At 39.9% G+C, this 25,589-nt stretch overlaps 6 protein-coding genes across 9 annotated transcripts; 3 read left to right on the top strand and 3 right to left on the bottom strand.

Moving 5' to 3' along the window:
- Nucleotides 1-8,556: 8,556 nt before the first annotated feature.
- On the bottom strand, nucleotides 8,557-9,777 carry LOC119551409. The gene is made up of 3 exons (XM_037860749.1): nucleotides 9,684-9,777; nucleotides 8,783-8,959; nucleotides 8,557-8,728 (listed from the first exon to the last, which is right to left on the bottom strand). Exons 1-3 carry the CDS (start codon nucleotides 9,714-9,716, stop codon nucleotides 8,579-8,581), a joined length of 360 nt encoding a protein of 119 aa, XP_037716677.1. The 5' UTR covers nucleotides 9,717-9,777; the 3' UTR covers nucleotides 8,557-8,578.
- Nucleotides 9,778-11,655: 1,878 nt separating this feature from the next.
- Nucleotides 11,656-13,130, top strand: LOC119551388. The gene is made up of 3 exons (XM_037860713.1): nucleotides 11,656-11,804; nucleotides 12,824-12,909; nucleotides 12,970-13,130. The coding sequence occupies exons 1-3, from the start codon at nucleotides 11,775-11,777 to the stop codon at nucleotides 13,085-13,087; spliced, it is 234 nt and encodes a 77-aa protein (XP_037716641.1). The 5' UTR covers nucleotides 11,656-11,774; the 3' UTR covers nucleotides 13,088-13,130.
- Nucleotides 13,131-13,497: 367 nt separating this feature from the next.
- Nucleotides 13,498-13,997, top strand: LOC119550859 (U6 snRNA-associated Sm-like protein LSm6). Its single transcript, XM_037859835.1, has 2 exons — nucleotides 13,498-13,658; nucleotides 13,793-13,997. The coding sequence occupies exons 1-2, from the start codon at nucleotides 13,568-13,570 to the stop codon at nucleotides 13,939-13,941; spliced, it is 240 nt and encodes a 79-aa protein (XP_037715763.1). The 5' UTR covers nucleotides 13,498-13,567; the 3' UTR covers nucleotides 13,942-13,997.
- Nucleotides 13,998-14,530: 533 nt separating this feature from the next.
- On the bottom strand, nucleotides 14,531-16,555 carry LOC119550858. Of its 2 annotated transcripts, none has more exons than XM_037859834.1 (4): nucleotides 16,514-16,555; nucleotides 15,965-16,283; nucleotides 15,051-15,896; nucleotides 14,531-14,979 (listed from the first exon to the last, which is right to left on the bottom strand). In XM_037859834.1, the coding sequence occupies exons 3-4, from the start codon at nucleotides 15,087-15,089 to the stop codon at nucleotides 14,581-14,583; spliced, it is 438 nt and encodes a 145-aa protein (XP_037715762.1). In that variant the 5' UTR covers nucleotides 15,090-15,896; nucleotides 15,965-16,283; nucleotides 16,514-16,555; the 3' UTR covers nucleotides 14,531-14,580. The 2 variants fall into 2 exon arrangements, with proteins under 2 accessions (XP_037715762.1, XP_037715761.1); XM_037859833.1 differs by having other exon boundaries at nucleotides 16,454-16,545.
- Nucleotides 16,259-21,614, top strand: LOC119550856 (dynein intermediate chain 2, ciliary). Of its 3 annotated transcripts, none has more exons than XM_037859829.1 (8): nucleotides 16,259-16,445; nucleotides 18,496-18,926; nucleotides 19,272-19,503; nucleotides 19,612-20,038; nucleotides 20,104-20,181; nucleotides 20,249-20,640; nucleotides 20,708-21,129; nucleotides 21,206-21,614. In XM_037859829.1, the coding sequence occupies exons 1-8, from the start codon at nucleotides 16,398-16,400 to the stop codon at nucleotides 21,387-21,389; spliced, it is 2,214 nt and encodes a 737-aa protein (XP_037715757.1). In that variant the 5' UTR covers nucleotides 16,259-16,397; the 3' UTR covers nucleotides 21,390-21,614. The 3 variants fall into 3 exon arrangements, with proteins under 3 accessions (XP_037715757.1, XP_037715756.1, XP_037715758.1); XM_037859828.1 differs by having other exon boundaries at nucleotides 18,493-18,926; XM_037859830.1 differs by lacking the exon at nucleotides 16,259-16,445 and adding an exon at nucleotides 17,233-17,393 and having other exon boundaries at nucleotides 18,493-18,926.
- Nucleotides 21,426-24,408, bottom strand: LOC119550857 (fukutin-related protein). The gene is made up of 3 exons (XM_037859831.1): nucleotides 23,355-24,408; nucleotides 22,900-23,016; nucleotides 21,426-22,843 (listed from the first exon to the last, which is right to left on the bottom strand). The coding sequence occupies exons 1-3, from the start codon at nucleotides 24,090-24,092 to the stop codon at nucleotides 21,980-21,982; spliced, it is 1,719 nt and encodes a 572-aa protein (XP_037715759.1). The 5' UTR covers nucleotides 24,093-24,408; the 3' UTR covers nucleotides 21,426-21,979.
- Between the last annotated feature and the right edge of the window lie 1,181 nt (nucleotides 24,409-25,589).

The following is a 25,589-nucleotide window of genomic DNA, read 5'->3' as shown; positions in this document are numbered from 1 at the left end:
CATCTGAATTTCTTATTTTAGTCTATGTATTTCCATTTTCGGACATTCCTAGTCTTACCAAATAAATTTCTGTCAATGTCCTACGATTTCTATCAACAAGTCCGCAAAAAGTATGCTATTATTTTCTGCATTAAAGGTGTAAACCCAAAAAAAATGTTATATATATTAATGCCATCTAAGGTTTATGGTATTTGTTTATCATGTGAGACTCAATTTTTAAGTGTTGCGAAATGTTTATAAAATAACGGCCTAGAAAAATTTTAACAACTTAACTTGATCTTAACAGATGGCCTACATTTATTGGGAAAGTATTAAATCTATAAATGATTCCTTTATAAAAGCCTTATAACTCCCAAAGTCGTAAAAACTAGACATATGTTGATCATGAATAAAATAACAGCATTGGCAGCACTGGTCCTTTTGCCGCTGCCTCATGTGTGAGTGTGTACACACTGCTTTTTGCAGAGGCCTCATCTTCATGCAGCCATCCCCTCTATAAAAAAACCCATCCTTTGGGCTTTGTTTTTTCGCTGTTGCCAGTTTAGCGTTCATTTAATCTTTGTCTGACTGCAGTTGTTGCTGTTTTTTCTTTGTTCTGCATTTAGCCGGGCCGCAATTTTGCGTTGCACACTTTTGTGCGTTGTCTTTTGTTTTTTTCCCGTTTTTTGGCCTTTGCCTTCTGACGGAATTGTAATGAACATTTTTTCCCATCGTTTTTTGGCCACTCACTAGAGAGTCTGGTTCGCAAAAAAAAAAAAAACGTAACCGTTAATAAAAGGGAAGAGACACCAGAATGAGAATCAAAAATCGAAACGTTGAAAATTTCATTTCAACGCAATTTGCCTGTAATTGTTTGGAAACCTGTGGTTGGTTGGATTGGACCATCGACCCCCTTTTATTTTTGGAGCAGAGGCTTGGGGAGAGTGTATTTCGAGGGGTAGACCGTTTTCCGATCGACGGGGGTTGAGTGTGCTGTTTGTTTTAACTTTGTTATTGGCCGTTTGGCGGCCACGGACAGGTTCATTAAGCTGCTTACAAAAAGTGCCAAAAGAAACCAGTTTGCGGCTCAAAGGATAAGCAAATGAAAATTGTGAAAAACTATTTGCTGAATATGTGATTGGCTCATTCAAATATTTTTAATAATATGTATGTGTGCTGATGAATGCAATAATGTCGTTGAAATATTTAACATTCGGTTAACAATGTTGGCGAAAAATATACAAGGTTCATTAAAGTTAAAAAAAAACATAGAAATGCAAAAGTTATATAGTTTAAAAATGAAACTTTTAAAAGATTCTCCATGTTAAAATGTTTAAATATTTTTTTAAACTGGCTTTGCTGCTTCAACATCAAAATTTCTGAGTTCTAGCAAGCCCATCAAACTAATCTAAAAGGAAATGTAATAAGAATATTCTTGATAATTCAGCAACATCCATAGGTTAAGTAAGGATTTCGTAACGCAAAGCTGAAAGGCTTACTTTTTGCACCTCTTGAAACTATGGTTTTTATATAAATCTAACGCTCATTATTAAAATTGTGTATATTTACACACAAATGCCCGAAACTAAGCTTAAAAAAACCAATGTAGTTTTTATGCATGATAAATAGAATGCCAATAAAATAATCCTTGATATGTTCCAAGGATTCCGTTACGCATTTATCCCCAAAAACTAAGTACAGCCTGGCATACACAAATAACGCTCAAATTGCAAAAAATAACATGACCGCGGGCCTTGCAACCAAAAAAAGGACAACCGCCGGCGGTGGAGCGGGATGGATTCTTCATTCAGTTCACTTTTTTTTGGCCTTTAGATGGCGGATTGCCGCTAAGTCGAACCCCAAAGGCCACCGAGTCTGACATCCATATTGACACAACATGCCAATTTTCTGTGCGGCAGGTGGCGGGCGGTCGACGCGTCGTGTCCTGCGGCTTTGCGGGTGTCACTAGACCAGCAGCCACCAAAAAGACTAACAAGGATTCGAAGGAAAGGATAAGGGGGAAAGAGGAAGAGAGGTGAGGACTTGGGGAGGGGCTAACAGCAGTTAGTCTTGCTGTATCAACTGACAAAATAATTAATTTTATTCGCATTTTTGTTTGAGCTGGGTTAGGCACAGTCCGATTCAACATGCCAGGTATTTTAAGATGGTAGATTTTATAAAATTATTTTGACTTGCAAAAAATTAAAAAAAACAAGGAAGAACGCTATAGTCGAGTGCCTCGACTATCAGATACCCGTTACTCAGGTAAAGGGACCAAATAAAAATGGAGATATGCAAGCAGCAAATGCGCCACCTACCGGCGGTAGACAGATTTAAGCGCTGTGGGCGTTAGAGTGGGCGTGGCAAAGTTTTTTTTAGATCAATCGATAGGTATTGACAAGAACAATACATTTCAGTTAAAATTTTTTATCTAGCATGAAAATTGTGGGCGCCACAGATTTGGGCGGTTTGTGGGCGTTAGAGTGGGCGTGGCATATTCGCGTAACAAACTTGCGCTGCGCTCAAGCCTACGAAATCTAAATCTGAAATCCCGTTTCTCTATCTTTGATATTTTCCGAGATATCCGCGTTCATATTTACGATTTTTTGAAGTTTGTGGGCGGTTTGTGGGCGTTAAAGTGGGCGTGGCAATTTTTTTTTTAGGTCAATCGGGAGGTATTGATGAGAACAACACATTTCAGTTAAAATTTTTGTTCTAGCATCAAAACTGTAGGAGCCACAGTTTTGGGCGGTTTGTGGGCGTTAGAGTGGGCGTGGCACTCTTTTGAAACAAACTTGCGCTGCGCAGGAACCTCAGGAATCTGCATGCCTAATCCCAGTATTGTAGCTCTTATAGTTTCCGAGATCTCAGCGTTCATACGGACAGACGGACAGACGGACAGACGGACAGACGGACAGACGGACAGACGGACAGACGGACATGGCTAGATCGACTCGGCTAGTGATCCTGATCAAGAATATATATACTTTATGGGGTCGGAAACGCTTCCTTCTGCCTGTTACATACTTTCCGACGAATCTAGTATACCCTTTTACTCTACGAGTAACGGGTATAATTAAAGATGGGGCTTTAAAAAAAAATCGACAAATTTAATCATTTGAATATGGACTCCAATCTGGTATTATACTTTGTTACATATTGTTGGATTATTATACAAAATTTTTATTACTTTAAAAATAGTTTAAAATTTTAACGGCAACTTTAGTTTTTAATTACTTATATTTGTATTTTATTAATTTAATTTCCTGTAAATAGACTTGTTTTCTGTATTTTACCATACAGTACGTGTACCTACCTACAGTCGTACATATATCATATAATATGCACTAATATTAGAGTCTTCAAAAGATGGTTTATTTATCCAAATAAAAATATAAACATATATGTTTATAAATATATTTATTTAAACTCATTAGTTTGTTATTAACATAATTTTCTAAAGTTATCTTCACTTATTTCATATACCTTACTAAATAGTTGATGCACTCAGAACACCAAGACTGGAAATTTAAATATAAAATTATAACTTATACCTATAATTTTAAATTTTAAAGCTAAAATTATATCAGTAGAAAAAACTCTGTTCTAAGCTAGTGAAAACGAATTAGAGTGGTATGAGAGTAAGGATCCCAAGCCCCTGCCTGGCATACGTAATTAAATGCGCCTTACGCAATGTGCGAAAAGTGAAGGAGGAAAAATGCCAAGGGAAAGAAATCAAAAGTTAGAGGAGAAGAGCCGCTAAAATGGTGGGGGCGTGGCCCATCTAGCCCAACACGCCCACTGGCTGACGCTTTTCCAGCTTTTCTGTGTAATTAGTTTTTCCCCTCCAAACCAGAAAAGAAAGCAGAGAAAAAGTTCCAGTCGACGATTCCGGTTCGTATTTTATTGAATTTTCTTTTCATTTGTTTGTTGATTTTTGGGATTTGCCGCATTTCGTATGCACAGCGGATAGGTTAAAGGGGGCGGCGGTGGGAGGTCAGAGGGCTGTCATTGAGACAAATCCTTGTTTATCCAGCTCCTTGTTGCCGCTACCGCTCCTGTGACTTTTCGTTTTGCCAATAAATTACTTTGTAATCAAGTGAATTCGAGTGGCAAAGGGCCAAGAGCAACAGAAGAGAAAAAACCGAATTAAATAGAAGGTTGTTGGAATATCCAGTGGCTGAGCAGGAAATGTTTGATTTGGCTTACCAACTGATGACTGTAATTTACTCAAGATTTTTTAATAAAAATGTATTTACCCCATTTGTTTTTTTTAAGAAGACGAGGGTCGAATCTTTGATAGATATTTCTTATGAAATGTTTACTAATATATTGATACAAATGTCGTATTTCATAAGGCTTACCACAGTTTTGCATGTTCTATTATCCTTAGTATTTTCGAACATTTCCCATTATGACTTTTGTTTACCCAGCCAATTTTCTACTTGAAGATGCTTTTAAACTTCCAGACCTATGCCATTATTATATTTCGTCTGTACACACATTCCTAATACGTTTAACAATGGCTAGAAATCAGCGCAAACAATGCGAAAAAGCCTGCCTCAAAGCTTGCCCAGTGCATTAGTATTAGTCGAGGACGTTGTGGCATAATGGATTTGCATTTTCAGCTCAGAAAAGAAATCCTTTGGCAAACATATTGGAAATATTACATGCACATGCTTGTGAATAAATGCCAGCACGCACTTACATTTGCAAAGTAGTAGTAGTACTAGAATCTCAATAATTTCCTATAAATATTGCATGTTTAGGATTATATCTAGAACATAAACATTGTATACTTTTTTGTAAATTAGTTAGATCGGTAATTTAAATTTAAAGAGTTATATCTTCCATCCTTAACGATTTCTTATTTATGTAAATGAGTAATTGCTTGACAAAATTATGGCAGCCAAACAAGGACCAATCTGAAGGACCAAGCAGAAGGATAAGAGGAGTAACTAACTAATCTGTCAGCGACAGATGCGGGCGCAATGATAAAATTTAAAATTGCCCAGCTAGCATTGCAATTACCCTCAAATAAAAAAGGCACAAGGATATGCCAAAGGACCTCCTGCTGCGCAAGAGAGGGATAGCTAGAGGCGCAGAAAGAAAGAGAGCAAAAGAGTCTCTGACACACAGGTCAAAAATATTGAGATCAGTTAGATTGAATAATGGTATTATACTATTTAAAAATAGGTTAATCATTGAAAAATTATATTATTATTATAACACTAAGTCAATTAAGTTAAAATATATGTTATAACATAATCATAACAAATCATATCATATTTTAAAAATATTACTAAATAATACTGAATAATTTCCTTCTACATAATGATTATTTCCCAGGATTAGCTGATTTTCCTCTCTGCTCCTGCTTTTAATGAAATAAAATAAATGCTCCCGGGTTACGAAAGGAGGATGGGGGACTCAACAGCAGCGGGTAGCCAGCAGAATCAGCCGCAAGGACAAAAGGCAGTTGACATTATGGCATTGTTGTGGGATGACCCCACAATCTCCGCTCGCTGTGTGCTGTTGATATTATATTACATTTTATAAATTACATTTTATGCGCAAGCAAAGTTGATTTGCCTTTCGCTCTCGGCTTGGGCCCTCGGTTCGCTTGGCCTTTCTTGTGAAAGGACCTGCCCCGTCCCAGGATACACTTCACTTGCATGCAGGACAAGTTGACATTTATTGTGGCTGTGGCCCGTGCATTAGCCACCGACGGAGTCCTTGCCCCGCCTTTTGGCCTGGCTTCAATTGCGCAACGGAAATGCATTAAGAAATTCATTCCACCACCCAACGCCCCCTTATTCTTTGCAATGGAAAAGTGTCCTTCAGGTACATTGAACCAATAATCAGCGACCTGAGGGTTGGGGAGCCGCCAAATGAGGAAATGCTTTTCACATGGGCCTCCTGAATTTGACGGGGTTACGTGTTTACAAATGCCAGCCGACTAATGCAATGTCTAGCCAATAGGTTATTACATATTCAATGGAGATTCGCCAACAAAAAGGAACTAAGTGCGCCAAAATAAATCAAATTAATCGGTTTTGGAATTGTCATTTTAGAAGTTTTTAAGACTTGGTAATACTCTGACTCAAAACAATGTAAAAAAAAATGTTTTCAGAATTACTTTTCTTAAGTATAAGTTTTATAAATATTTTTTTAGGGAAAGGACACTTAAAATATTTATAAACAATGCGTTTTATGAGTAATAGTTATTTTACAATATAAACACTTCGGACATTATTTTGTATTTGTAGTTCCTAAGAGCTCTAACAAAATATATATACAAAAATATATTTCAACTAATCGATGGATCCAATTTAATCACCTAACCTGTTTAGAGAAGAGTATTTCCATCTCCCCAATTTGACAACCATTCATTGGTCCTACCTGTCCAATAATAATAGTATCAAAAAACATTTAGCACCCATTCAAAAAGGAAAGACCCACTTTCCCCCACCATTTTCCACAGCGTTTACATAAATTTCCCTTTTTTTGTGCGCACATTTTTATGACAAGTAATCCGCTTTCACAGCAATTGATGTCAGGGGAAAATCGTCACAAAATGAAAGTTAATACCCAACAACGCGACAATTGATTCAACCTGATGTGATATCCCGTCATTATTATCGAGTTTGCCACTCGGCGACCCCGCCCACTCCGCCGCCCACTTGTATTATTAAACATTTTATTTGATGTTGAGTGAGCTGATAAGGCTAATGAATGCATGCACCTCATCGGGGACTGGAATCGGGATCGGGATCGGAACCGGGGCCCCGAACCTGGCGAAATATCATTATGATTCTATTTACATTTGCCTTTAATAAAAGTCAACCCGCATGTCTTATCGAGATGGCGATGACTGTTTGATTTCGTATTAAATTAGTGTCATAAACAGAAACAACTGCTGCGGTTCGCATGGGTTGCTTTTTTCGAAGAAACAGAATGGAAGAGAAGGGGGAGAACCTCGGCTTATCAATGGAATATTTACAATGTTGTATTAACAATTTATTAAACAATTTTATGGTGTTATCGCCGGTTGGCCTCGCATTACGTATACGCACTCGTGGCTTTTCGCGCACTCTGCAGCTGTAATGTAATTTCCGTTCTGCATTTCCTCTGGCCGCCGATCCGAAAGAGCCGCAAATTGTGCGTAATTTTATTTATTTAACGCAGCAGTTTGCTGCCTGCACTTGCTGCATCATTTGGGCGGCAGTTCATTTCCGCAGCACACACGCAGATACAGTTGCAGTTGCACTTGCAACAGTTGCAGGTTGCCATTGTTCGCGTTAATCCGTGATTGTCGGCCCTCGGTTCTGGCAATCGGATTCATCTGCATTTCGCTAATACATACTTTTTTAATGAAGATTACATATCAGGATTTTTTTAAAATTATTTTAAGCCTCGGGATGTACATAAAAATCGTTTAAGGGCACTTAAATTGAACAAGTAACTCTTGAGATGTAAATAGTTTAATAATTGCCGTAAAACCAGATTTATTCAAAAGTATTGAACAAAATATTTTAAACTAATTATTCACTGCATACTTTTAGACACCTAAAATTACATTACAAAAGGGATTTCAAAACCCTGCTGTTTTTTGTGGTACCCCCGATATTTCTGGTTTTATAACTACATTTTAAATTGAGAAAATGTACATATCGATAGCTACTTTTTCAATAACTCTTTTGATTTTCTCTCCAAATATATTTTGGACTGATTCTTATCAGCTTATTTTATGGGATTTTCAGATTTTACAGCCAGGAATAGATTTTAATAACTGCTTAAACTTTACTTTTACTTTTAAGGCAACTTGACAAGTCGTTTTTTATTCCATTCCATGCTTTACCTGTAATTTATTTAATGGAATTACGATAAAACAGTATAAATATTCAGGACACAATGTTATATTTTCATTGAGTTTTGACTGGGCCTAAAAGTATGCCACACGTTTTCCTAAAATTAAATTCCAACGTGAAACACTTTCCCGGGGCTGTCGTCCGCTTTTCTAAATTGATGTGGAACAACTCAAGCCACCCACTCCCCACACCTGTATCCCATTTTCCCACCCAGCCTGCCATTTGGCGTTGTCCTGATTCAGCTCGAAGCGAAATTGGCTTCAATTATGCGACAGAATTATGAAATTACAAAAATTGCGAAAGTAAGTAGCTGCCGCTGCTTTTCGCTTGAGCCCAATGTAATTGCGGCAATTTGCAGTTGCAGGCAGTGCTGCCAGTCGGCTAATAACGTTTATTAAAACCACAACAACATTGCAGGGGACCGGGGGAAACTCAGGGACTTTCCCCATCCCATCCCATTGACAATAAGCCGAACAGAAAAGGGGGATATAGCCGTGCATATATTCCATGCATTTCCATGCGGCAACGTTGTGCAAATTACGCAAATCCTTGTGAAGCACATTAATGCGCACAATGACAATTAATCGCTGCAAATTAAAATGATGACAATGTACTGGATTTTCCCATATGCCATGCCCATATTCCATTTTCCCAACCCAACCCCACTCAGCGAGGATTAAGCATGGCAAACGAAACAAGAGTTAAATTTAAATCATAATTATTTATGGCTAAGCCGACGAAGGCGGATAGTTCACATTGTGTTCCCCATTCAGGCGGCCCACATCCCGGTGTCCTTGATCCGCCCGCCGATCCTCGTGCCGCCCATCCAGACCCACGCCCAGTCGCTCGATGAACTTGGCCGAACGGAATCCATTTTTCTGAAATGGGAAAGGATCACGTATCATCCATCCATGTATAATATATTCCCCTACCTCGTAGTACAACGACCTCGCCTTCTTGGCCGCTTCCGGATCAAAGTCCCATGAAGTCCTTTCGTGAAGGATCGGCTCACCAGCCACATTGTTCTGCAGTGTTTCGGTTATCAGACGGATAATAAAGCCATCTGCGGGTTGGCTAACCTGAAGCAGAAGCATCAGCACCAGAGGCAACTAAAATTATAGAAAATATTATATACGTACAAATCATCTATAGTTTAAGAGAATCTTCTTCGATTTGTACTGGTAAAGAGAATTCACTTTTTTATATACCAACAAAGAATCTAGAAAAATATTTTTAAAAACTTTCTTTGCTCCGATAACTAAAATAAATAAAAATTAAAAACTTTAGGATATATTTCGTAAATAAAATATTTTTATATCAATAAAATAAGTTTAATAATTTGCGTTCTTTATAAAATGTTCAAGCTTCAGCAGATTGATTTTTAACTTTTAAATCAATCAATATAAAAACATTCATCCGTGAACTCATTAAAAATAATTAAAATAAATGTAACATTTTTTGTTAAATTTTTTTAGCACAAATATTTTATCTTTTCATATAATCAATATAAAAATACGCATTTAAAAAGATTATTCGACTTTTTTAAATATAACAAATAAATATTTAGTACTGTTGAGAATAAGTTTATATTGTTTTTGTATATTTTATAATCCGGTTAATTCCAATTTGATCAAAGTTATAGTTTTAGTCATGACATAAATGGTGATTAATTAGATTGCACAAGAAACTAATCGATTTGCGTTTATTACTCATACGCCCCACATTACACATTCCGCCACTAGCATTCACTTAACATGTGCTCCACCGCACTGCTTTTTGCCATATTATTCATGGCTTATTTACTGCGCGTTAATCACATTTCGGTACACTTACAGCGGCCATAAAGACAAATCTCAGGTGTAACATTGTATCGAATCGAGTCTTTTTTCAGGTTGAAGAGTCGCCCGTGCGAGTCACTGGACCATTGATCACTGAAGACTGCGGATCGCAGAAATCGCGTAGTTGCATAAAACGCAGCCAAGCGCCAACTCGAAAATATTGAAAATAAAAATCAACCTCACGCGCAGCAACAAAATATGGCAAACCAAACAAACTTTGAGAAGTTACACAGCCAAAACGGAGAGTTAGCCACAAATTGAGAGAAAGACAGAGAGGGATTGAGAGATTAGAGCCGAGATACAATTTGGCTAACAAATCTTAAACGGTCTCGACAATTTTCGGTAATACATTGGGAGAAATCACTATCGACTTGATGGCCTAGCATATCTTATAGTCAAAAATAACTTAAGAATCTGATGAATATTTTAAAACAGTATTATATATTAAAACATTTTTGTTATTATTCATTTTAAGTTAACAATTTCCTCGTAATTTCATCAAAGTGTATAAATAGTTTTAAGGTTTTTAGAGCCTATTAATGGAATATGATCTCCGATCTGTGACTTTGCTTTCGACCTTCGAGCAGGTACTTGAAAACCCGGCTTCGCCATACTCTTGTTTGGCTTTATGAACTGTTTTATTTTTTTTAGTTTAGCTTAATGACAGACCAAATTGGTTTTCATGGCAGACGGAACTAAGTACGCATATTCGCCAGAGGTTACTGCCATCCATTTGCCTCAAGCCAAAAGCGCCCAAAGCAAGCTCAAAAAAATGTATAAAAAGGTAGAGATAATGTTAAACAGAAATAGAAACCCAAGGAAAAATGCGAAAATGCAAATGCAAGGCAAAGAAAGTGCGCCGGAGCTGAAAAGAAATGGCACAGAGTCGCGAAATAAAGAAAGCAAAAACTGGTTGCCAGCTATTTTTCCGTCGGAGCATGACTCTTTTTATGGCTGCAGGAGTTACATAATGTGGGTCCATCGTCATCTCGATCGGTGGTGACCATCCAGTCGGTCCACAACCACTTTGTAATGTGGCCCCAATTCCATTTTTGCCCACCCGATCAGCTGTTTCCCATCTCTTTTATCCACTCTTTGAAATGTTTGCAATTCTCTTTGGGTACACAAAAAATAAGAGCCTACGTGAGTCGGCTCAGGTGGGTCTTTAAAGCCATACTTTTTGTTTATAAACATACATTTCCGGCAGCCTAAATGCTAGTAAAAAAAACGCCAAGCTTTAGTTTTTTCAGGACTTTCACTTTCCCCGTGAGTTGCAAAATCTAGAGGATCATTAGATTAAGTAAACAAATAAGATACAAGATCCACCGAGAGAAACTATTGTTTTGTTGTTTTTTGTAAAATGTTTTTATTAACAGCATTTCATTATTACAGTTTTTGATTGGTTTTCCCTTGAAACAATACAATAATTAAGTTACCATTTTGAAAAATACGTTCAGTTAAATCTATTATATTTATTGATACTGTAGTATTTTTGTATTTTATTAAATAAAAAAGTCATTTTAATTAAGTTAACTAATAAATTAAACTTATTTTTTTATTATAAACACCAAATATAACAAATTATAATTACTTAACATGTTAATATTTTTAAATTTCATCTCCTGCAACCATAATGAAGTTCTAGACTTAGGACCTTAGGACTGTTTCAGACTTATGTTAGTATTTTGGATCATCTTACCCTCCATAATTGCAAAATATTATTTAAATAATGTAAGTGAACATATAATTTATTTTAATTCGAAAAGGTTAGCCAATGATTCGTCTTCAATGAGAGGGATCGGAATAGCACTACTACATCTTGTAATACCACAAGTACTTCAAACTGAAGAGATAGATTGCAAAGCCTTGCTTACATTTGTAAGCCAAACTTCGAAGCTCCAAACTCTCTTCGCAAGCTTTCTGGCTCTCTTCGTGGAGCTCGGCTTTTGGCCGCTTGTCGACTGGCAATGCAATTCAGTTGCCAAACAAAACGCGATCGGCGAACATCTTCGTACCGCTCCGCCCTTCTTTAGCTTTACCGTTACGCCAGCGATCGGGGATTACATAGATCCGTAACTGAAAAACCATGGCCAGGTTGAACGCTCTGCTGCTGCCCGTAAGTTTTAGATCGTTTGGTTTACACCTCGATGGGAACGGGAGGTTGTCTCTAGGGTTTGCCTCCCCAATTAACAAGTCTTAGAGCCCACTGACACAATTTCCGACTTTTCTGCGCGAAAGTCGCAGCCAAAAGAAAACCGTCTGCGATCGTCGGAAATTTGTGACTTGAATTTCCAATGAGCTCAAGTCGGTTCTTCGTTCAAAATCCATTTGTTTTCGACTGCCAGACAATTGACACATTTCCAAACCATATGTGGGCCAAATTTTAAGGCTCTCTCTTTCGGCGGAGAGACCTTGAAAGATACGATCGAGCGATCTTTCTCTTATTTTCTCTCTTGGCCAAGTTGAAAGCCAAGCGAATTGTGTCATAATCTCCGGGCAACAAGTTGTGGCCAAGTTGCGCATCGTGGTTATGGGTATTGTTGGCGTAATTGCATAACCAGCGTTTAAACCGTTGCTTTGAAGTTGGTTGAAGCGCCGGAAAGAGATTTCTTGGAAGGCTTCGGCCGACTGTCAGTACATCTATTACCACTTTCGTGCAGCTGACACAGTGAGCCATTGAGCATTTGCGGGTTTTAATTGTTTAACTTCCCTAAATCGTGTTTTGGTTAATCGAACTACTTTCACAAAGTTATGTTTTTTATTACAAATTTAAGTACAAACGCGACTTTTACTAAAAGCACGCATCAATTTTAATTTGCCAAAATCACAAAAACCATTAATAGTGGGATGGTAATTTAACAAGTTAAATGCTTTTCCTTTTTCATTTTTCTAGTAAAACCTAAAATAAATTGTTTTTGTCGGTCCTTACATTATTTTACACCGATTTTTAACATATAGTTCAAAATTAAAATAAAAAAAATCATACGTTCTACGGATTATTAAATTATTTATATATACTGCTTAGTCAGTAGTAGTGTTGTAATTTTAAAACCATGCTTTACATCGATTGTTTTTATTTTATGTTATTTATTAAGTCTAAGAAATTAGCTTTTAATATTTTGTTTTATTTTCCAGCTTCTCCTGTTTATTGTAGCATTTGTGGTGAACTCATCTTTTGCCACAGTTCAGCCAAAGGCGCCAAACTTCCAATACTTTGAAAGGTATTTGTAAATATTATAACAAAATCTCCTCTTTATACTAAAATATTAACTGAATTTCAGACCGAAATACCGTTACCCCTACTACGACGAACATGGACGTGGAAAACTTCTCTATGGCTATGGCGGTCCAGAATTGTATCAGTACAAGACCTACACGCCTCTGGAGGGCATACACTAGGATTTATACTATATAGAAATATTGTAGTTCATAATTTATGTATTCTCCGCTTTATTTAAATTAAACAATTTTTTATATACCCATAACGGTTTGGAATTCTCTATAACTTGAGTAATAGATGGCGCTGCTGCTAGCATTTTGCATTTTACAGCACTGTTTTGGGTGGGCGCGCTATCGAAACATTTGAAATGAGAACAATTGTTTGCAATGACTGCAATTTATTTTTAAAGTTTATAAATAATTGAGGTTATGTCTTAATTACTATATTTTCTTTTGAAGCTACATTTCTTTTGGCTTAACAAAAACTCGTAACTTTTACTGGAAAGTATTATCGATAACGATGTGGCTATATCAGCCTATCGCCAAAATGGCAGTGTGACCGCACCATAGACGGTATAAAATACCAAATCGTTTGTCAATTGTTGTAATTTTGCCTAAAGAGTTCAGGTTTTGCATTTATTTACAATTAATTAAACAAATATGTCCCGGAAAGAGGCCCTGTCACAGTTCATCAACCAGATACACGGTCGCCCCGTGGCCGTAAAGCTGAACAACGGCGTGGACTACCGAGGTAGGCTCAAATAGCTGTTATAAATAAAGCCGGCAATCACGTTTGGACTCCACATCCCATCCCACTGGTTACCATCTTATTTATGCTACTTCTTTCATATTTGATATTATTAATCATTAATGTGCTTTCTTCAGGGGTCTTGGCCTGCTTGGATGGCTACATGAACATCTGCCTGGAGCAAACAGAGGAGTACGTCAACGGGCAGCTGAAGAACAAGTACGGAGATGCTTTCATCCGCGGCAACAACGTCCTCTACATATCCACGCAAAAGCGGAGGGTCTGAAATCGTAGCGCCTAAGTTTATTCCGTAAATATAACATGATCCACAAAGAATATAAACACCATTGTCATCTTGGATTGGGTAAATAGGATTGTCGAGGATTAACTTACACTTACCAACAATTGAATTGCTGTACAACAGGAATATTTCTTACTTGCTAAAAATTCCTTAAGATATTTAGAACTGAACCCTGTGATGGATCCAGTATCAACAAAATTAATGTCAATGTCTCAGTTTCAAAAGCAAAGTCAAGTTTAATGTAATGTTTAATGTAGTCAAAGAAATTCAAAACCTTAAACTTAGTCTTGCCCGAATGGATCTGAAAAAGGTTTCTAGGATCGTATCCAAATTACCTAGTTAAACTAGTAACTTAATCCAATAGGCCTTAAAACTTTCGTCGTTTGAATTGAAGCAAAACTATCAGGTCTAAACAGTTACTTAGTTTTGTTTCTTAAATGGATTCTCTAGTTTCATTATCAAAATTTTGAAGAGTTTGCCATACCTACATGCAATATCAACCCTCTGCAGTTGGTGTCCAAATCCTCCCTATTTAAATTCAAATACAGGTTTAGAGTCAAGTATCGTAGCTTAAGTTTATTCCATAAATACACTATCTAGAGGAATTGCAAGTGCAGTCCGCACTCAACAAGGATAGTGGGGAGTGCCGTACTCCCGGGGAATGGCTCCAAAGTGTCGTAGCTGGGAGATCGAGTAACCGGATCCCAGAGCAGCGATCAGGCGCTCTCCGCGATATCCAAACTTCCGTTCGTAGACTGGACGCCGGGAGCGACCAAAGTGAGGATCAAAGGGAATCTCACTAGGTTGCTGAAACGGCGAGTTGCCAAAGAACAGGCGGTCGAGGTAGTCCAGCACCGCCTTCTTTTTCTGAAAGTGCTCCAGAAACGGATTGGCGGTGGCGGCGGTCCGGGGATCCTGCGATGCCAGATTCTTGAAGTACTGGAAGTTCACCAGATCCACGTTGGAGAAGTCAAAGACCCCGGGCAGATCGTGCAGCGTGGCTCGCACTTGGATAATGGAGCCCTGTGCAGCCAAGGGCAATGTTAATGGGGTGATTATTGGGTGATGGGTGGCTGCTTTAATTGCCCACTTACCATTACGGCCAGTGCAGCAATTAAGACGTATTTGCACATTGCAATTGACACGGTGATCCGGAGAGAGACGACACCTATACGCTTCCCCGCGTGGAATTCAACTGATTTGAATAAATTCGGCCAACTGCACGGGTTCGGTCAGAGTGCGTCCGATATCCGACTGCCCAGCGATTTGCAATCGCTCCCAGGTCTTGTATTCTGTTGAAATATGCCCAATCGCATTACCCAATCCCGCCTGACGCGGTGTCCACCGAGGCCCAGCCAAATGTAACAGGCGTAATTAATTGATATGCATGTCGCATCAAGAGGCGTTCCAATCAAAGAGCTCGCCACCACAGCGGACCGGCTCATTTGGGTTTTGGGCACCGCTGCCGGCACTGCCAGTTTATTACTCGCGGGCGACCCCAAAGACATCAATCTTTTGATCTTAACGAGCATGCTTTGTTTATTCGACCCTAGATCGGTGCATCCAGCTGAACCACTCGTCTGATTTTTAATAATTAAATTATTTAAATCAAAACACATAGACTCAAAAAGGGTCTAAGTGGTGGAAAGCTTAAATAAATAATCTTTATTACTTAAAATATAAATCTCTCTCAGCTTGACGTAAAATATATAGAAATTGGGGATTGTGATGTCTGAAAATAGTTCAAGAGGTTTCCACATAGAATAGATTAAATTACATTTTTTAAAATTATTATTTTCATATTTTCAGCTGCTGTGTAGACATTAAAATGTATTACAAGATTGATTTAGTTTTATATAAATAAAATCATAATTAATCCCATTGATTCTATAATTTATTTTCAATCCCAGTGGAAGATTCCGTGTAGGAATTTAAAAATACTGTATTAAGAGATTGAAGAAATAGATCATTATAAAACATTTTTCCATAAGATTCAAGTTATACTTACAAGTTTCCTAAACTTTGAATCTCTTCTCCGTAACTGCCTGAACTGCGTACGAAGGTAACCTTTTTTAACGGAGTTTACTACCAGTCGAAGACCCATTTCCTATATTCAATCGATATGCAAATGGCAACCGTAACCTGGTGCGTAGGACGATTGCCAAATTTCTATAGAAACTGAAACAAACAAAGTCTTTATGCCAATAAATGGCGGAAGGGTCCTTCCCCACAGGATTACGTAAAGATAGGGTTTAGTTGGCTGTGATTTTGTGAAATACGCACTCATCAAAACACTTTTTAGGCTCCTGTCGAGCAACCAAACAAAACTAAAATAACAAACACAATTAATTTCAGTTTGTGAAACGAGTTATTTAAAATTTAAGAAGAGTTCTTATTAAATCTTAAGATTATTGTACAAATTCGAGGAAACCACCAGAAAAATGGCAACAAAACCAGGAAAAGGCGATGGCAAACAGGTCAAAGGAAAGGTAAGTACCTAATAGTTACATAACAAATATTTCTTGTTACTATTTATTCTACACTTGATACACTTTACACTCTGTATGTATAAGCACACATCCTTTCGCCTCGAGAGCTGGCAGCGTAATGCCAAAAACGAGGTCCTTGCTGCGGGCCAGGTCTATTTTTGCTTTTTAAATTTTTTTGTGCCTATTTGCGCTTACTTTTTAATAAGTTTGTCTGAAAGCTTGGCTCCGGCAGGCAGCTCTCCTTGATGGAACTTTGTCACGAAACATAATTTGCAATTTCCGGACCCATCCGGTGGGCAGCAGGTGGAGCAGCCGTATCCACCATGTGCGTGCCAAGCTGGGAAAGCCGGAGCACAATGCGATCGGAGCGGTGCAATTTTGTTACAGCTACCAATTTATTTGAGTTGGCCCCATCTGGCCTTTGCCGGTCTGATGAGTGTCGAAGTCTCATCAGGCCCAACGCAATAAAAGAGTCGATAAATCACTCACGTATACGACCCTAGGCTCACCTTATTCATTTAGATGCACATCAAAATAAATATGTATTTATGTAAGAACCAATTTTGGGAGGTGGTGGGAGCTGTTATTCCCCATACACCTCCTTCCCAGGACCTGCTAATCGAGTTGTGTGCAATTTGTTTATTCCACCTCATCCTGTTGGTAGTGACGTCAGGGCCAGAAAGTTTTTCGCCTTCGGTACTGAAGAGGCCGCTGACGTGGCGAACGTCATCACGAATGTCTTGGCTTTAAGTCTAGGTTCCTTCTAGCGGCTCTCAGTCTTGCCTCGCCGTTCTCGCCGGAAAGATTTCCCGGAAGACAAGTCCGGATACATTTTCGATATTTCGATTTTAGAGCCCCTTGCTCATCAGACAGTCTCCAGTTCCTTCTTACCTTACAGAAATTTGAGTATCAACCAGGATGTGGAAGCTAGCCAACAAGGCCATGGCGGTATATGACCACTAGATTGCATCCCCACTTGCAACTCTTAGCTAACTGAGTAGATCTGTGTGCCTGTGAGTGTGACTGCAGTGCGTTTCAAAATCATAAGTCATAAGAATATTAAATATTGTTTAACAAGATTTCTCTTAAGTCAAAATAATGTCAGAAAATAATAATACTTCAAAACCCAAAATCCTTAAGCCAAACCGCTGATAAAATCTTCAAAAGGCATGCTAACATTACAGTTTGGAAAATAAATATTTCCTATTATATTAGGTGTATCATGCCTACTGTATCTTTGAAGACAAATTTAAAAACGGAATCGAAAATACCAAAAATTTGAAAAATAAATCATATAGATTACAACATTTTGACTATAGTATTCCGATGTTTGAGTATTTTAGGTACCTTTTTTAATAAATTAAATTCGGAGCACTGTAAAAATGATCACTCAAATATCCCTTACCGCTTATACTAAAATCTAAAGGATCTGAAACGCATTGTAAGCTAGGGATCTGTAAATACCACGAGTGCCTGTCTGTGTCTAATGTAAATAACCGATATCTTTCCATATGAACAACCTGTAAATACAACCCGTAGTCGTTTCTTCAAATCTAAAACTCAACTCGTAGTCGTAGCTAAGTAGGACAGATCGCTCTCCATCTCAAATCATATTCAGTCTAAGACTAAGGCATCGCAATGTCAGAGGTTGCGAGTGCCCCAGGAACCGACGATCCTGCGGAGGATACTGAGATCGCTATCGACGGCGACTGGGATGGCGACGAGGTAACACCTCATTGGGTGTTCATTCCAAAAATAAGCCCTATCAAACGATATTTGGATATATATGTATCTCCTTTCAAGTCGCATGCCGCATACTGCTTGGTTCTCCTTTCTCATGATCCCTCTCACATGTCCCAAAAACCAGTTTGCACCCAAATCTTAGGATATCAGTTGACAGCATCAGGTAAGTTACCTCCCATCCGGATTCCCACTCCCAGCTTGGTTTCTTTTGAGGCACCTTCAGTGGAATGTTGCATGCACCACACTCCGTAAACCCACCCACAAATCCAGTGAGTTTGTCATACTGTTGATCCAATTTCCCCAGCTGAGGACCTCCAAGAACAAGGCCGAGGGCGGCGGAGGTGGCGGTGGCGATGCGGATGACTTCGACGCCTGGATGAAGTCCCGCCAGCTGCTCAAGCCCGATGATCAGCTGGATCTCACTGAGGCCGAACTGGGCGAGGAGGTCACCAAGGTGCTGACGCCCACCAACACCAATGTGATCCGCAACCTCGTGGTCTATAGCTTCAAGGAGGGCGAGTTTGTCTTGGCACCAGTGCCGGGCAACACAGTTACCTTGATCGCCTTCCCCGGGAACTCACTGCACGTGGACTCGGAGGAGGGTCGCCGCCAGATAGAGGAGTCGGACGAGATCGGCTACCCACTTCCCATGCCAAACTACACGGTGGTGGAGCAGCGCGAACCCGAAAACGTGGATGGTGAGGAGGGAGAGGGCGAAGAGGACGACGATGGGGCGAAGTAAGTATGACGCATTAAAGTTTCATTATACCATACTCGTAATAAGGATCTCAAAGAATTCCTTACTTTTAAAGAAATAAGTATATAGAGAAATAAGTATACTTATAGTTATACTTATTCTTATATAAGATCTATAGTTCTTATCATTTAAAAACATTTTAGTTTACCTTTCAAATCGGTTCACAATTAGTGCATTATGGAGATGGTACTATAAGTTGTTAGGGATCTTACACGGTTCTTAAGATAAAATAACTATAGGTGATCTTGAAAATGCTTGATTGTATTTCTTCAAGTACCAAAAAACTAATCGTAATATTTTAATTTCTATAATATTTAATACTTAAGTGCTAAGGACGCCGGCGGGGAGGAAGAGGAGGTCGAAGAGGAGGACGACGAGGAGGCCAAGGGCACTGAGGGCGATGAAGGCGAGGGGGAGGGAGAAGGAGAAGGTGCAGCCCGTCCTGATGACGAAGAACCCGCCCAACAAGCGGCGGCTGTTTCTTCGAAGAAACGAAAGCTGATCAACCAGTTCAACTATTGCGAACGGGGTGCCCTCACCTATACGAATCCCAAACGGGTAAGTACGCTCTATGTATCCTAAAAAAAACCTCAAAATTATAATAACATTGTTTGTATTATATCCCATTTGCATTTAATATAATCCCAAAATTCCCATTTCTTGTAGAGTGTGGACACCCAGACCATTCCTCCTCCCCGCTCTCAGTTCGGGGCCAATGTGCTGCAGTGGGTCATCTACGATTCGTATTTAGAAAATTTCGAGGAACAGCAGAAAGATGGGACTAAAAAGGACGATCGTAAGAGGGGCAGAAGGGCCAAGAAGTTCCGGGACAAGTCCGCCATCGCGGAACAGCTAAACAAGAAGTATCTCAAGTGCTGGCAGATCCTCGAGCGCATGATCAACCAGAATATCTACGATGATATTGCTCATGACTATCGCTACTGGGAGGATCCCGCCGACGAGTTCCGTGAGGGTGAGGGCAACCTACTGCCCCTTTGGAAGTTCCAATATGACAAGACCAAGAAGATGAATGTCACCGACATTCTGTTTAATCCGAGCTACTATGATCTCTTTGCCGTCTGCTTTGGATCGCGTAAGTTATTCCAAACCTAATAAATTTGGATAGTCCACATATCATTATTACTTATTTACTTACAGATGACTTTATGAAACAGACCAATGAGGGCTACTTGTGCCTCTTCACCGTCAAGAATCCCTCATTTCCGGATTATATTAGTGGGTTTCACATAGGTCTCTTTCTCTCTATTAGTTCCCAATTGAGTATTCCTTTTCCCGAATTTAGTTCAAACCGACAGTGGCGTAATGTGCTGTGATATCCACCCGACCTATCCTTTTCTGGCGGTGATTGGCCTTTATGACGGCAATGTGGCTGTGTACAATCTGCGCGAGGACTGCAAGGAACCACTTTATGTGTCCAAAGGAGTCAACTGCAAACATGGAGAGTGCGTGTGGCAGATTAGATGGGGTCTCGACATGACCGACGGCGAAGTAAACTTCTTCTCGGTGTCTTCCGATGGACGGGTCTTCAACTGGATCCTCATGCAGAACAAGCTGTGGGTCACCACCATTATCACATTGTACCGGGAAAATGGACTTGTGGACGGACCGGATGGGACCAAGGTCAGCCTGAAGAGTGGAGGATCCTGCATGGTTTTCCATCCCACCGACAACAAGGTATATAAATTTATTTTCTTTATATATTCTGGCTGTTAGTCTTATCGAACTACCTTTTATTTTTAAGGTATTTCTGGTGGGCACCGAGTGCGGCTACATCTACAAGTGCAGCACGGCCTTTAGCTCCAAATACCTGATGACCTACAATGCGCACAACATGTCCGTCTACCGTATTGACTTCAATCGCTTCAATAGCAACATCTTTGTATCCTGTGGCGCTGACTGGCGGGTCAAGGTCTGGGAGGATATGCGTCCCGATCCGTTGTTCATCTTTGATCTGGGTGCCGCTGTGGGCGATGTAAAATGGGCTCCCTACTCGAGCACCGTATTTGCGGCGGTGACCACCGAAGGCAAAGTTCATGTTTTTGACTTGAATGTGAACAAGTACAAGGCTATCTGCATCCAGGCTGTTGTGCCGAAACGGAAGAACAAGCTCACCAGGCTGTCCTTCAACGAGAAGCTCGCCTTTATTGTGGTGGGCGACGAAAAGTAAGTGCCTTATCCAGTCGGCTCAGATAGAGATATCTGCTATTAACCTTTGAAAAACCCTTTTTTTTACCTTCAGGGGAGTTACCACATCGCTGAAACTGTCACCCAATCTTCGCATGATGGTCAAGCCGCCAAAGAAGCAGCTCTATCTCGATCAGAACACTCTACAGATTAGCAAGTTGGAGAAACTCCTATCCCTGGTTCGGGAACTTCCCGAGGGATCTGTTGTGCCCGATGCAGCCACCACCGTGCGAAGCTAAATCCGAATATGAAACCAGATAAGAAAAACACTATGGTCTGATTTTATGTATTATATTTTACACATATAGATCTGCTGGTTCTAAAAGAATCTTATGTTATTTTATGTTCCTATCAATCTAACAAAAAATTTGCTAACAACCAACATAAGGAACTTAGAAGCAATGTAAAAAATCACAAAATTGTATATATGCTTAAAAACGAAATAAAGGTTGAATTAAACTGTAGTCAAATCCGTTTTAAAGTCTGGTGTTTAACAAAAATGTTAGTGGGCTGAAAGATCTTAAGAATACAATCTCCAGACCAAAGATATTACAAAATATTGTACTCTTAATGCATATTTCACTTCATTCGAATATTCTGAAATAACATTTATTTCAAGAAACTGAACTGACAGACTAATTACTTATTTCAATTGGCTTCTTCGTAGAATGTAATTCCATGGTAATCACGATTGTAATAGTCACTGTTCTTATTTAATAATCTTAGTGTTCAGCAGGTAAAATTAAATCAAAATATCGTTTTCACAGACAATTCTTTGTAGATTTATAAAATTGCGTGTTTTTGAGACTGGTTTTTAAGCAAAGATGACTCAATCCTCATCCGCATCCAAGTCAGCGGACCTGACCTTGATGTGCTTTTCCTCCAGATACTCGAGCACATTATTTGGACACATAACACTCTTGCCCAGGAAGAGCACCGTGGACATCGGATGCAGATAGTCCGCCGAGAAGGTGGTGGCCTTCCAGCCGAAGAATCCACTGGGCTTCGCCTCCGTTCCGGTAATCGAATAGGGCAGCAGATTGACGCCCACCTGGTTGGGCTTCGAGAACTGAACGCGGAAGTAATGGCCATCGGTGGCCTTGATCCAATAGAATCCCTCGTTATCCACATACGGCTTGCTCTGCGACTTCTTCATCGCATTGGAACGCTCCAGGTCCTGGACATTGAAGCTTATGTCGATGTCGTAGGCATCCGGAGAGAGGTGGTTCGTTTCGATGGCGCTCTGCAGGGCCCGGTTGTCCAGCCAGTAGCGGATGCCCACGTTCTCGAACTCCTCCAGCACGTGGTTGAAGGTAGTCCTTAGCTTGTCCAGGCAGCAGGGCGGCGTATGTTTGCCCAGATACGAGTAGTACGGCCGTTCATTGTACACACTGCCGATGCAGGACTTGGTGGTCCTCTCACAGCCGAACAAATCGATGTCTGTGATCAGGGGCAGCGAGGTGTTCGAGGACGAGAACTGGCCATCGAGGACCAGGCCGTGACCCTGGCCCCACACCTCCCTGGCCTGGGCCTTGCCGGGAACCCTGTAGGCCCGCCTCACAATCCGTTTGATCTGCAGCTTCTTGTACATGTCCCGGAACTGCCGACGACGGAGGTCCATCCGCCGCTGTTTGGTGTGAAAGGAGGCAAACAGACGACGGCCCTCCTGGAAGGCTTGCGGGAACACCGTGGTCTGAAAGGATTGGGGATTTTAACTTGGATCTTAGGGTATCCAAAGGAAGCACTCACCGACAGATTGGCAATTTTGGCCTGCATGTAGAGCATTTCCGGGAAGGGCAAAGTAAAGGGCTCGGGCATGGCTCCCAAAACAGTGGCATCTAAAAGGATGGCGTGCTTCTGCAGAAACTGTTGGAAATACGAAAGACACAAATGTTAATTTATAAAAAAAAAGTAATATTAAATATAAAGTTTAAAAATTACAAGCTATCTCTTACAAGCTATTATCTTTTTATATTATCTATCTGAATTATATGAATTATTATTACTATAGATATACATGAACAGAAAATATATCATCTATCACAAAATATTTAAAATCCCAAAAATTAATTTTAATATAAAATAAACTACTAATATAAGGAATATTTTCTATAATAATACGTACGCCCTTGTAGATATCACTAAGACCCCACATGCTATTACTAGATTTGTAAACTTTACTTTCATCCTATATTTATACCCACCAAATCACATCGTCTGGTATCGTTGGTGGCCACCAGTTCCAGCGTCCAGTCGGGCAGGTCCATTGTCATCCTGACGCAGCTGATGAAGGACTTGAGGTTGCCGGCAAAGGGTACGATCACCATACGGCGAACGGTCTCTTCCTGCGGAACGGGAGGACGCTGCTCCTTGGGTTGTCCTGGCAGGCCCAGAGAATTTATCTCTCGCAGGATCTTCTGCAGGATGTTCTTGCTGCTCAGCCGCACACTGTCCGGCATTATAAGCACGTACTTGGTGCGAATCGAGGCCAGGGGATTGAGCTCCTGTCGCGAGTGCCGCACATCGAAGGCCAGACTCTGAAAGACCACGGTGCGCTCCTCTCCGGCGGTCAGGTTGCGCTCATAGTTGACCGGCGGATAGGCATACTCGGCACCGCCATCTTGGAGCACCATGATGGGCATATTGGGTATCACGTCCAGGATGCTATCTATACTTGCCCTCAGATCCTGCTCGAAGTTGTAGTGGCCATAGAACACGATGGTGATGGACTTCCGGATGTGTTTGTTGGCATTGCGCACCTTATCCTTGGGCGACAGTTTGGCGGCCTTTGGCGGCTCCTCCGCTGCAATGGATTCTCCGGACAGGGCTCTACTTATCCGGCGCCAGAGCAGCGTGTTCCAGGTGTAATATAAGAACACCAAATTGGCCAACAGGAATCCCAGCAGGAGGACCTTGACCAAACGCAACCGGAACACCTTCATGACGCAGGATGTGCCGGATGTGGCCTCTAGATTCTACTTCTGGCCGTGTGTGTATCTGTATCTGTATTTGTATCTGCTCCCGGGTATCTACACTGCATCTACATGGCTAGCAGGGGAATCTCGTTCCTTGGGCCGCACTGGCTTCGACTCCAGATCCAGATCCTCCCACTGATGGTGGCTCATTCTCAGATTTCAATTGGCTCGGTTTAAGGACTCATATAACTTTTTATTTCTGCTTTCCGAACACTTTGTTTTTGTGGCTATTCCTTTTTCCTCGCCTATGCGCAAATACGGATTTCCTCCCCCTGCGGAAAATTCCCTTCGACTTGAACAGCTGATGGCACTTGGGCTGGAAAAGTGGAAGAAAAGCTTTCTCCCAGGACAAGTGACCGTATATCATGCCGTTTTCAAAAGCTTTTCATTGCGCTTTACACATTTTTATTAAAACATATAACCTCCGTACTATAAACTCTCTCTTTTCCCAATGCCCAGTATCGCGGTATCAGTCATAATATTAATATTAAATTGCAACCATAAAGAATAAACAAGGGTCATAATAAATTATTATCACAAAATTAAAGACATCTTTACGCGGGCAAAGTTAAAACTCAACTGAAGATCTGAGAAACTTGAAACCCTTAATATCTTCCACTTTACATGTGTTTTCATAAACAAGATTGATACATAATTATTATCATTCTTGTTTATTCTTCATTTTTAATAAATTATTATCATCCTTGTTTATTCTTTATGAGTGCAACTGATATGCAAGTGTGGACAAAGATGAAATTTAAAAGGCTATTTATAACTAATAAAAAAACCTTTTTTGCACTATTCAGATAGATAAGGGTTGCATGTAGAGTGGAAGATATATAAAGGGTTTCATGTTTCTCAGATCTTTAGTTGAGTCTTAACTTTGCCAGCGTAAAGATGTCTTTAATTTTCACGATCGCCCGACTTATAATACTGTTGTGTATCCTAGCCTTGGTGCCAATACAGACTTGCATACCACAGGGTGGAGCGGTAGAAGACTTATTCATTCCTAATTTGATCAACTTTAACTATCAACATATTTCCAGTGTAAAGAAAGAACGGACTGCTGCAGTAATTTTTGTTACAAAGGCGACCCCCAGTTGAGACGTGGATTATGTCGACAAAAAAAATAAAAAAAGGAAACATATGTTCTTAGTTTTCACAAACTAATATGACTATTAAAAAAATGTAATACTATTCAAACCACTTTAAACCGATTTCCAAATAAATGGTTCGACCGATTGTAACAAAAACAAAAAGGGCGTTTTAAAAAAGATGACGAGTATCAATTACTCTCGTTACCAAAAATTAACATATCTTCGAATAGAGTTGGAAAAACATCAATGTTTATTGATGCTAAAAGAAATGGTTCTTCGATTTTGAATTACTCCGATTTTCTTATCATTCTGTCATTCTGACATAATAATAAAATCTACAAAATTTGGAATCCTCAGGGAAAAAGAG

The sequence above is a fragment of the Drosophila subpulchrella genome, chromosome 2R (assembly GCF_014743375.2).
Source record: "Drosophila subpulchrella strain 33 F10 #4 breed RU33 chromosome 2R, RU_Dsub_v1.1 Primary Assembly, whole genome shotgun sequence".
NCBI classification, from domain to species: domain Eukaryota; kingdom Metazoa; phylum Arthropoda; class Insecta; order Diptera; family Drosophilidae; genus Drosophila; species Drosophila subpulchrella.
The sequence above is the reverse complement of the archived record's forward strand: the minus strand, read 5'-3'. Positions and strand labels throughout refer to the sequence as shown.

Bases quoted from the DNA above. Each gene is read 5' to 3' on its own strand.
- LOC119550859 (XM_037859835.1), top strand. From the start codon at position 13,568: ATGTCCCGGAAAGAGGCCCTGTCACAGTTCATCAACCAGATACACGGT. The intron at 13,659-13,792 runs GTAGGCTCAAAT...TGCTTTCTTCAG, and splicing joins CAACGGCGTGGACTACCGAG to GGGTCTTGGCCTGCTTGGAT.
- LOC119550856 (XM_037859828.1), top strand. From the start codon at position 16,398: ATGGCAACAAAACCAGGAAAAGGCGATGGCAAACAGGTCAAAGGAAAG. The intron at 16,446-18,492 runs GTAAGTACCTAA...CAATTTCCCCAG, and splicing joins GCAAACAGGTCAAAGGAAAG to CTGAGGACCTCCAAGAACAA. The intron at 20,641-20,707 runs GTATATAAATTT...TTTATTTTTAAG, and splicing joins TCCATCCCACCGACAACAAG to GTATTTCTGGTGGGCACCGA.
- LOC119550857 (XM_037859831.1), bottom strand. From the start codon at position 24,092: ATGAAGGTGTTCCGGTTGCGTTTGGTCAAGGTCCTCCTGCTGGGATTC. The intron at 23,017-23,354 runs GTGGGTATAAAT...TATTTCCAACAG, and splicing joins ATACCAGACGATGTGATTTG to TTTCTGCAGAAGCACGCCAT. The intron at 22,844-22,899 runs GTGAGTGCTTCC...CAATCCTTTCAG, and splicing joins CCAAAATTGCCAATCTGTCG to ACCACGGTGTTCCCGCAAGC.
- LOC119551388 (XM_037860713.1), top strand. From the start codon at position 11,775: ATGGCCAGGTTGAACGCTCTGCTGCTGCCC. The intron at 11,805-12,823 runs GTAAGTTTTAGA...TTTATTTTCCAG, and splicing joins TGAACGCTCTGCTGCTGCCC to CTTCTCCTGTTTATTGTAGC. The intron at 12,910-12,969 runs GTATTTGTAAAT...ACTGAATTTCAG, and splicing joins AACTTCCAATACTTTGAAAG to ACCGAAATACCGTTACCCCT.
- LOC119550858 (XM_037859834.1), bottom strand. From the start codon at position 15,089: ATGTGCAAATACGTCTTAATTGCTGCACTGGCCGTAATG. The intron at 14,980-15,050 runs GTAAGTGGGCAA...TTGGCTGCACAG, and splicing joins TTGCTGCACTGGCCGTAATG to GGCTCCATTATCCAAGTGCG.
- LOC119551409 (XM_037860749.1), bottom strand. From the start codon at position 9,716: ATGTTACACCTGAGATTTGTCTTTATGGCCGCT. The intron at 8,960-9,683 runs GTAAGTGTACCG...CTATAATTTTAG, and splicing joins GATTTGTCTTTATGGCCGCT to TTGCCTCTGGTGCTGATGCT. The intron at 8,729-8,782 runs GTAGGGGAATAT...TTCCCATTTCAG, and splicing joins CGAGGTCGTTGTACTACGAG to AAAAATGGATTCCGTTCGGC.